Source organism: Asterias rubens, chromosome 14, assembly GCF_902459465.1.
Source record: "Asterias rubens chromosome 14, eAstRub1.3, whole genome shotgun sequence".
NCBI lineage: Eukaryota > Metazoa > Echinodermata > Asteroidea > Forcipulatida > Asteriidae > Asterias > Asterias rubens.
In genome coordinates, this window is record NC_047075.1 from 11,534,646 (window position 1) to 11,546,282 (window position 11,637).

An 11,637-nucleotide genomic window follows, 5' to 3' on the forward strand; every position below is an offset into this window, starting at 1 on the left:
TAAGTGTCTTGCTCAGGGACACAAGTGTCACGACCGGGATTCGAACCCACACACTGCTGAACAGAATCAGCAGAGCTTGAATTCGGTGCTCTTAACCGCTCGGCCACGACACCCTGCGGCTAACTCGATAAACGTGTATGCTTGATATTCATGATAATAATAATAATATCCAGTTTTTATAGAGCGCTTTTCACACCCAGAGGGCGTCTCAAAGCGCTTCACATTATTACCCCTGGTCACTGGGCCTTAAATCACTCCTTAAACCATCTCAGCTCCCTAGTAGGTAGTATGCAGTAAATAATGCTCCAATTAAGTTTGTGGTATTTTCTTTTTGCTCAATGAGTAAGCCTATACACTAACTGGCTAAAAGTTTCACAGATATGACTGATTTGTAGTTGAAGGAACACGTTGCCTTGGATCGGACGAGTTGGTCTATAAAATGCGTTTGAAACCGTTTGTTATGAAATGCATATGGTTGGAAAGATGTTTTAAAAGTAGAATATAATGATCCACACAAGTATCTCTCAAAATTGCACGGTTTTCTTTTTACGTCCGAACTATCACGGTCGGCCATTTATGGGAGTCAAAATGTTGACTCCCATAAATGACCGACCGTGATATTGGACGAGGTGAAAAGAAAACCACGCAATTTCGAGGCATATTTGTGTGGATCATTGTATTCTACTTTTACATCATCTTTCTAACCATATGCATTTTATAATAAACGGTCACAAAACGCTTTCAAAGACCAACTCGACCGATCCAAGGCCACGTGTTCCTTTAAATGTTTGCCAAAAGTATATTTTTGCCAATAGTTAGTGATAAAGTTACCAATTACCTTTAATTTAAAGCAGTGTGGAAATCAATACACACTGATAACCTTTATTTCGAGTTTTGTGTCACGATTTCTTACAATTTTACACAGCACTGGAGCATCCATTTGTCACATCATTGTTTTTCTTTCAAAATTTTGCATTTTGTACACACATGGCTTGTTAACCTTTGGAGGTAAATTACACAACAAGTGATTTTCTGACTCGAAATCCGTCATAGTTTTTAGAGGGGTTTTAAACACCGCTCTAATCCGCCACGCAGTGACACATTGGGTGCGTTCGATTAGCTTCCCCGGGTCGACCCCGGTGTGTGGCGTTTTTTTTTTCCAGGACGAACGTGTGCAGATAATTACCCACGTTCGTCCTGGAAAATAAATCCGCCACACACCGGGGTCGACCCAGGGAAGCTAAACGAACGCACCCACTATTTAAGGCCTCGAGGTTTTCAATCCCAGTAGTTCGGCAATTAAAAGCATGTCATGCGTGAAAAGCATCTCATGACCAAAAAACAACGACAAATAAACACATCTTTAAAATTTTGAAAGGTCATAAATTATCACCATTCAACAAAATCACTGTCCGCGCTTTTACAAAACTACAACAAATTCATTTTATTATCTTTACAGAACTGAATCAGGTAAAACCGAATCCCCACAACAGATTATTTGTTTACGTTTTGTTTTTCTTGCAGTTCAGTTCAGAACGTCAAGGGACCATGGATTAATTAAGAACGCGGCCGCCCGCGGTCAGACTCGTTCTAGATTTTTAAAGTCCCTCATTATCGAACTCTATTGTTGGGGCTTTTGTTGTTCAGATTACATGAACAAGGCAGCTCGTAAGTAAGCCACTAAGGGGTGAAGGATTAGTGTTTGCGGTCTAGCTCAGGTTTACACCAGACAATGGGTTGGAGATAATAATTATGTCCAAGTATTCACTTACTGTACCTGCCGCAGTTTCATGCTGCATTTCTTGAGGGAGTAATTCTTCCCCTTCCAGGCTTTCCATTGTATTCCTTTGTTTCGCGGAAAATCTCCATCCTGGTAGTACTGGCCATTGAGATGAGACCTGAGGCAGCCTGTAAACCACCAAGCACCACTCCCTTTCTCTGCACAATTGGTTGAATATTCATCGTTGTCCTGGTCCTTTGTTGTGAAGGGTCGTCCATTATGATATGTCATTGAATCACCAGCTGTACTCCGATTATCGTAAGAACCAGCATGGAGAGTGTAGTTGTCGCCTGTAACAGCAAACTCACCATAAGAAGCCCAAGATGTGTTGGACTGCCAATCTTCCATATCTACTCTGAGCTCCCATTGACCCGATCCAGTAAGGTCACGCAGGATATCATTCCCCAGCCAGAACTCATTTTGCAGATTACCAAACCCGAATTGGTATTCAGCCCAGGTACGGTAAAAGTCAACAGAGCCATCCTGTCTCCTCTGGAACACGACCCAGCCTCCTCCATCTGTCTCCATATCGCAGTAAACTTGTACCTCACCAGTCAGATTTGTAGGAAAGATGGTGTATATGCCATTGTCACGGTAACCAGCTTGATACATCTTAAAACAACTGCTGTAACTTTCAAAGATTGATTCTGAAAACGAGGTTTGGTTCACGTTGTCATCATAGTACATACTTCCTTGCAGCTTGACAAAGTCATCTGGGCAGTGAGCTGTGCTGGCATTATTCAACACACAAATACCTTTTGTGATGTGATAGTTGAATGAGCCACAGTTCGGGTTCATGGAGCAGTCTCGCCCACAGATCACGGGAGATGATACAGTCTTCCACTGAATGACTTTATTCAGTAAAGCTCGATTTTCAGCCAAGTTTAATGTTTTCATGAGCCGCTGTTGGTTTGAACTTTGGCAGGTTTGTACAAGCGAAATCATAAACAAGGTTACGATGACAACTTCCATGATAAACGCTTTTTGATGAACTTATCTTAAATCAGAGAAAACACAGTGTTATTTATGTTTTCTCTTAGATCTCTCTCAATAAAGTTTCTTGACACTGGCAGGTAGGCTTTAGCGCGAGTGAACTGATCAAATGATCCAATTTTGTTGTCGCTTAAAATTGTTAAACAGTAAGCTACACCCATTGACGTCACCGTTACCATGGCAAAGGGTTATAAACGAACGACCAAATTGTGTTACACGCTTGAAGACATACCTTGTCATCAACGGCGGGTTTTGATAGGGTGTATTGTTCCGGTTTTTTGCCGTTTTTAATTTGATGAAGAAACTTATTCACGCCGTATACGTATAAAGGCAATTAGTTTGCTCTGTTCAAAAGAATCAGCGATGCATGTACCTCATATGGCAAAGGTAAAAGGCAGTGGACACTATTGGTCATTAATCTAAACAATTACTAGCATAAAACCTCACTTTGAAATGAGTAATGGGTAGAGGTTGATAGTATAAAACATTGTGAGAAACGGCTCCCTCTGAAGTGATGTAGTTTTCGAGAAAGAAGTAATTTTCCACGAATTTGATTTCGAGACCTCAAGTTTAGAATTTGAGGTCTCGAAATCAAGCATCTGGTCATCACGTTATGAGTTGGCCGTAACCGGGCGGTTAACGCAGGTTCCCAGGTTGTACAATAATCTTATCAAGGCTCGGGTCGGCCAAGAAATATACGTGGAAATGACGCGTTTTTTGTGGGTGCCATCAAAATTGCCACAAGTCCCGATCTCAGCCTATCACGCACGGTTTGCTTCGTGTATACCACGTGTGTATGTTCTGTCTCGTACCCTGTGTTGTGATGTGCGAGGCATGGTAGTCGACGTCTGCATACAAAATTGTGTGCGTGATTGGCTGAGATTGTGAACTGTGGCAATTTCGGTGTACGGAAGAAACAAATCGCGCAAAAGTCGAGGGGTCGTGGGGGTAGACGGGGTCGAGGGGGTTTTAGAACAACCCCTTTTATTTCCTTATTTATTGTCGGGGGTCTACGTACCTTCGACTCCCAAAAATTACCAAACACATAGAAACACACGGTAGAACAACAAGGTAAACAAACCATGTAATGACTCTAAAATGAGTTGGGGTTATAGTGAATATAATAGTTGGTGTTACTGCAAATCTTTTCATATCGTATTTCCACCATGCAAAGTTTCAAATCCCATTCAAGATAAACATACATAAAGCACCATGTATCAAAAATATAGAAGTTACATGGTTAGTAATACTAGTAATAAACCATCCAATTAGTGTTTATTTGCTTATTCTTATGTTTTGCATGATATCAGGGAGCACGTATATATTTAACCCCCCGAGAGCTAGGCCGAAACTGGCCGAATCGTCCGGTGCTGTAATGAGCATCATTATCAACAGGTGAATGCACACCGCTCGGTTTCCTACCCTGCATATTCATGATCTCCTTGCCCCCGCTACCCAGCTTTTGGTACACAAAGGAATAGATGGGCGACTGTTAATCCCTGATGACTTGGACAAAGGCCCTTTGTGCCGGGATTAGTAACCAGTCCTGGCCATAAACTTCTATTGTAAGTTTATTGCTGGTTTCTATGTTATGACTGCATTTGCAAAAATAAATAAGGAATGATTTCTTCAACTAAATTCTGCTGTTAAAAATATAAAACACTAGGTAGGCCTACTCTTTCGTAGGAACAAACCATAAAGGGTGGACTAAGGCCGTTCCAATCTACTTCCGTTCGAAATCGAAAGTAGCTCGCTATTGTAACATCAACTTATTGTCAATTTAAACCTGTATCGGTTTTCAACAACAAATTGCCATAACCCTAGCGTTGGCGCCAATATTTACGACATTGCCTCCAAGTCGCAAATATTGACGCCAATATTGACGCCAATATTCACGACATGACCTAAGTCGCGAATATTGGCGTCAATATTGGCGTCAATATTTGCGACATGGGGCCCATGTCGTGAATATTGCCGTCAATATTGGCGTCAATATTTGCGACATAGGGCCCATGTCGTGAATATTGGCGTCAATATTGGCGTCAATATTTGCGACATTTGACCCATGTTGTGAATATTGGCGTCAATATTGGCGTCAATATTTGCGACATAGGGCCCATGTCGTGAATATTGGCGTCAATATTGGCGTCAATATTTGCAACTTGGGGTAAAAGTCGCAAATATTGGCGTCAATATATATTTGCGATGTCCCTTTAAAGCCACCATACAGTTGCCCTTTGTTGAACATGTCATTACTTCTTGGAACCGAATGTAGCTTGGAACATTAAGTTTCAACTTATGGTGAATTTAACCTGTGACTGTTTTCAAAAGCAGAATTTCACACCCTAGCGTTGCCATCACAAGTGATGCTTAAGTTCAGTACCACAACATGTGATAAGTTTCTTCAGAATGTGTTTCGACAAGCGCGTCGTAAATTTAAACGTTGTGAGTTTTTTAGGGTGGACTCCAAAAAAATCGACATGGAAAAGATAGCGACAAAAAAAGAAGATGGAGAGATGAACTAACTACATACAGGGGCATGACTTGGCGATTAAAAGAGAGAGTGAGATGGAGTATTGGTGAAGATGCTTTCCTCCTGCAGTGGAGTGAATCAGGCAAGAAGCCGATGGCCTGACTATTCATGCTCAGACAATTAAGCTCAATAGAAGTAACAGCTGGTTGGGATATTAGTAAAAATCTTTTAGGTAGACAATTTCATATCTCATTTAAACTGTCTAGATCTGTTACCATAAAACAAACATACATTAGAGTAGCGTCGACAACGCATGGACATTAAATTACCAATCCGAAAGCACTTATAATAATTGCATTTAAATTGGCTAATTGTGTCAAACAGCAGTGCGTTGTAATGTTGAAATTTCAAACTTATCACATATCCAAATGCACGTTTTAGGCTTGTGCGTTGTATAACCCTCTAGTCCCTGCACCGCCCGAGTTTGCCGAAATAATTTTGTTTTTCTTTTCAAGATTCTTGCAGTAACTTTACTGAAATCGTAGTTAAATTTTTTTTAAAGATAGCCAAGGCTTATTATTTATAATTAAACGCACAATTTTTGACCCTTTCGGTAATATTTGTACAAGTCCTCATTGGGGAACAATAAAAATCCCTACGGTATATTTATGGCGATTATTTTTGTATAATGATAAAATGGATACAATAGCTTTTCAAGGCTTTTATCTGGCTCAATGCTGATTATTTGCGAAGGCATAAGTTTTCGACAATATCACCATTAATGATAAATACAGTTTCCTTTGTGTTCACTAATAAGCGTTTTGTTGGGTAAGTGCTGAATTGTTTCATCATCATTAGCTTCGTCAAGTCAACTATGAAGAGATAAATGAATAATGATCTATAGACAACTAGATGGATTCACCAATGCGTAGGCATACTATTGACTACCTAGTTTTATTTTGATGTTTCTTATTTTCTACAAACAAAAGCTATAGCGAGGTTTCCTCCTACCGCATAATACAGTGTATCGCTTTAGGTGGCTGGGCGGTCCAGTGGCTAAATGGATAAAAACATTCCTTAATATTTCAAGATATGTACCAAGTTTAAAGATTCGATTTATTTGTACACACTCTAAAAAGATTTGGATTTATAGTGAATGTATTACCTTGTCATGACCTACTGCTACGTTACAACTGTTAGAAAAGAAAAGCTCACAAACAAAAAACACGAGATATCAAATTAACAAATTGGTATGTTTATGTGAACTATTATGTACATGTGCAGATCTAGTTTATTTCCATTATAAAAGTAAAAAAACAATGTGTTTTTTCAAAGACGTATGACCTTTAGGTAAAACAAATATATTGATATCTAAAAAGGCCAACTATAGCATTCCATCTGGCTCAGGTTGCGGACAAGTTGGGACATCGTGCAGTGTACTGGTAACAAGTTTCGTTGTTGTGGCCCTTATTTGAAAACGATAAATAGACAACGTCTTATAACACCGATAAACACAGTTTTTGGATCAGTTAAAATGTATCCTACATGACAAGCTGGTGTTCACAATGCGTCAACTGAATCAGTTTTGAGTTGGCCTACAAAACCCAGAAATTCTTATGTCAGTTTAAAGGCAGTGGACACTATTGGTAGTTACTCAAAATAAATATGATCATAACACCTTACTTGGTAACAAGTAATGGGGAGATGTTCATAGTATAAAACATTGTGAGAAACGGCTCCGTCTGAAGTGACTCAGTTTTCAAGAAGGAATAAATATTCCGGTAATTTTATTTCGAGACCTCAGATTTAGAATTTGAGGTGTCGAAATCAAGCATTTGAAAGCACACAACTTCGTGTGAAAAGTTGTTTTTCTTCTTTCATTATTTTCTCGCAACTTCGACAGCCGATTGAGCTCAAATTTTAATAAGTTTGTTATTTTATGCATGTGTTAAGATACACCGAGTGAGAAGATTGGTCTTTGACAATTACCAATAGTGTCCAGTGCCTTTAAAGGGACACACCGGCTCACCGTTTACGCAATTTAGGGCTGTATAATAATAAGTAATGTTTTTATAGATGGTTGCAAAATAAAAAAAAATAAAAAAATCATCAAAATATCACGTAATAAGCGAAAAATTATAAAAAAAAACTCAAAAGCGGTAAAAGGCCAGCGTGTACGTGTTTCCAGCCGTTGCAACTGTCAAACCTTCGTGATATCGTCGCACAATGTGGTAAGTAGACTGGTGCTTTGTTTATAGCAACGTGTTTACTACGACGCAGCATAATGATCCAGTCTATCCATAAATTATAAACAACCAGCATATACGGATCAGGCAAATCCTTCGACGATGGAGAGGTAGTCGTGCTTCGACGTACATCCAAAGATCGTCACGAAGAACACACAAAACTATCCCAGAATATGATGGGACAGTGACAAGTAAATAAAGCATTCCTGGCACCAACTAGGCCCACTACTGCATAGCCATGATGCAGTTTGAAATGCGATCGTGGCGTACATGCTCCCGACGTGCTACTCCTAGAACTATTTGGTTACGTCCGGCTATCGTCTCCCGCGGGAGACGATAGCCGAACGAAACGGAAAAAGTTATAGGAGTACCGACGTTTACATTGCCATTGAACGCATAATCTACCTCTGGATATCAGCAGCACTACACTTAATTTTCGTGACATTATTACAAGATTACGTTCTAAATAAAAAAAAAAAAAAAAAAAAAAAAACTACATGGCCTTAGTTGGTAAAGAGGACAACTATTACTATTTTGGCTCCTTTATTTTATGAATCTTTTTTGTACGTAATGACTGCATAAAATGTTAAACGGTATTATGCATCAAAGTCTGACCTTTTTACAAGACAATGTAAACGTCAAGTTGTTGAACGTATAAAATAGCACTGGCTTTTATTTCCGATTAACATATTTTTCTTCTCCTATTCACTAATTTATACACCATGGTAAAGCTCTATTCAAGTTAGAGGATTTACCCCTCTTGTACAAAAACTAAAATACGAAATGGTTATTACGTTGCATCATTGAGTTAAAAGGACACTTATTCTAGAGTCGACAACAGTGTTTCGCTATCTTGCAACTACCCATGTTGCGTCAAAACAATAAAAAAGACATGAGTCTTGTTTAAAACAAGGCCACAATATATTCTCTTAACGAATGAATGGTTAACTGTCACAGCTAAATTGAGGAAGACCTGCGTGGGTGTATTAGCCTCTCTTAGCTGTGGCAGGAGATTCTGTCCCCGACTTGTTAGTTAAGTGTGCTTGCTAAATATTTATTGTTTTTGTTTTATCTAATTTTAGTTCTCATAACGTCTCTTTTGACTTTCGCTTTTAAATGTTCAATGTTTCTTGTGTATATATTATCTCCTCTGCTTTTTAATTTTTTTTATATAAAAATGTAAATTAATCCATGGCCAATGGTGTTGTCAATCTTAAAATTAGAATAAATTATTGTCATCCATCGCCAATGGTGTAGTCTTTCTTCGCCTCGCACTAAACAAGATGGCTTGATCTCGACATCCTCATTACTTTTTATAACACAACGTGTATAATGCCGTAGCGCTGACCGGGGGTTGCGTTGTACACAGGGTTAAAGTCACCTGGAAATATATATTTTTTTCTTCAAACATTAGAGTATATTATGTTTGTGAACAATAACAAAAAATTGTGAGTAATTGTTTTTAACGATTAACATGTAAAAAAAAAAAAAAAAACTTTGTGTGGGGGTTGACTCCGCCGACCCCTTTTCTGACGTCAATCGAGGCAGACTTTGCCTTGATCGAACATCGAACACACGTACGTGCAAGTACACTCAAGTCCTAGTCGTGAGTTTGTACGTTTCGAAAAACAAAATTTCTTGCATTTTTCCAGCAATGTCGACACGGTGTATTGCTGCTGGATGCAGCAAAACAACTAAAGATGGGGTCAGTTTGCAAAGTGGTCCGGTCAGACGTCTTTTCCAGCGCCGGCAGCAAGCACTTCGAGCCGTCGTGCTTCGAGAATCCGGAATACACTACACAATTCGACATGGAGATAACAAGTCTTTTCTAAAACAAGATGCCATCCCAACAACTTGTCCAGCTAAAACGGAAGTCGAAGAAGGTACCTGAAAGACGAAGCGAACCTTAAGGAGCATTTGCCTAACGTGAAAAAATCAAGTATTGTTTCAACTTTGAGGGCATGTTTTTAGCTTGCGCCAAACGTCATTATCTTATGTTGGCACCGCATGCGATTCATCGCACCTCGATTGTCGTCACGAATAGCGCCCACTCGGGTCGGGCTTTTGTTAAACCTTAGTTAATTGTTTATTCATATTCCACTCATCAAACACATAATTATTTTAGTGACAAAAGCTTTATTTTGACAAAATACCACTTCCAGGTGACTTGAATTGACACACGGATACAAATAAGTGGCATATTTGCCCATTGTCTGTATGTTTAATTAAACTCAACATACAATTAAACTACACGAAGCAGAACCCTAAACCAGAGGACGCCCTCTCCGGCGAGCAGATTTACCGATCGGCCTGCAGGGGCCGCCCGCATTATACTGGACCCTAGTCTGGGCCCCTGTCTTTATAAAGACACATCGCTGTCGCTAGACCCAGTAATTCCATGGGATACAATGATATCATAGCATACGTGCAGTGACAAAGATGCCCAAATAGTCACTGCTCTCAAGTCCGCAATGGAATTTGACTGCGTATCTATGTGAAATGACCGAGGTCAGAGGTCAAACTGCACGCCGGTGTTGCATCTGGCGTTATTCACGACCCTTGGTAGAATGACGTCTGGTGCCGCACAGACGTCAGACGTTTAGGCTAACTGGACCCTTGTCTTTATCCGCAAGGATAAAAACAGGTACCTGCTACTCAGATCTCGTGATCACATTGATACAATGATTTCATTAGAGAAATTCAGTGACTTAAAGCTACCGTATGTGTTTGTTTTGATTGGCTTCAGGTCACCTCGGACGACCAATCAAAAACAGATATGCAAACTTTATTTCGATCGTCTGAATGCTGTGTCCACATACGTTGGTGTATAATTTCACTGATTATCTCTACGTGAAATGAGTGAAGATCAAGATACACGCCGCTATAAGCCGAAAGGGAGTCGTGCTGGCGCCCCCTACCGGTCGATCGGCACTGCCGCTACATACTTCATACATCATATCGTGAGTGTATACGATTGATGTTACTTTTGCCAACTGCGGTACAACCGTCTCCAGTATAGATCACTACATGCAAAACACAATTGTAACAGCAGGTCAATCTACCACAGCGGTTAACAAAAACCGGTTGAGCAAAGTGGATTTCATACAATAAATTCAACAACATGTGCTATAGTGCGTTCACACCTTCATGTTTTGTTTACCGCTCACATGACAGTCTTTTTATTATAGTTTATGCATTATTTGATATGACCTCGGACAATTTGCAACAGGCTAAACCCAAATGCTAAATTGCAAGGATGTTGAAAATTTGTTTTTGAATAACGACAAGGAAGTTACAAAGTTTCAAATCCAGAGGCTGTCATTACACATATGTGTTGGGATACGAACAAAATGGAAGGATGGAAGAGCTAGATTTCAGTGAGTTTTATATCACTTCACCCCCCCCCCCAGATAAAAGAAAAACAAATAATATGTTCTTTTCAAAACCAACGGAACCCAACTGCCGTTTTCAGAGAAAAGAGAGACGTTGTCACCTACTCTCCTTAAATGAAACACATGGCGCAAAGGAACTGTCCGACTGGCAGATGCCCTCATTCCTGTGGACCGCTCCGCCACAGCCAGCAACACCGGGGCGAACCCCTTCTCTTTTCGAACCGTGCACTGGGTTCTTTTAAATGCGTGCACAACGCACAGGACCAGCGGTTTTACGTCCCATCGGAGCCCTAACTTTGCGGTTACCCGTTACACAACGCATAGGACAAGCGGTTTTACGTCCCATCCGAGCCCTAACTTTGTGGTTACCCAACTTTGTCAGTTTGTGTGCCAAAAGTCATGAAACCGTTAACTGCCTTGAAGCCAGCGATCACACGCAAGTTCAAGAACCTGGACAGTGGCAGCAGAGGGATTACAAAGGGATATGACTGTTTAACGCCAGAATGTATGTGCTTGTTTCATGTTTCAGGTTTATGTTACTAAGCATTAGGCTGTACACAATAAAACTATGGAAAAAGAATCATTGGAACATAATACTATAGTAGGGAGAGGTCAGAAAATAAGCCTCTAGTACAATGTCTGGCCACTTAAAAAAAAATACATATAATTCTTGAAACGGCAAACGGCTTGAGTAGTTTTTTAATACCAACATTGGTACTGAGACAGGACATTTTAAAACCCGAGCCGAGTCTT

General features: G+C 40.0%; 1 protein-coding gene across 1 annotated transcript; it reads right to left on the reverse strand.

Moving 5' to 3' along the window:
* Positions 1 to 1,768: 1,768 nt before the first annotated feature.
* Positions 1,769 to 2,752, reverse strand: LOC117299141 (microfibril-associated glycoprotein 4-like). Its single transcript, XM_033782604.1, has one exon. It carries the CDS (start codon positions 2,750 to 2,752, stop codon positions 1,769 to 1,771), a length of 984 nt encoding a protein of 327 aa, XP_033638495.1.
* Positions 2,753 to 11,637: the final 8,885 nt, after the last annotated feature.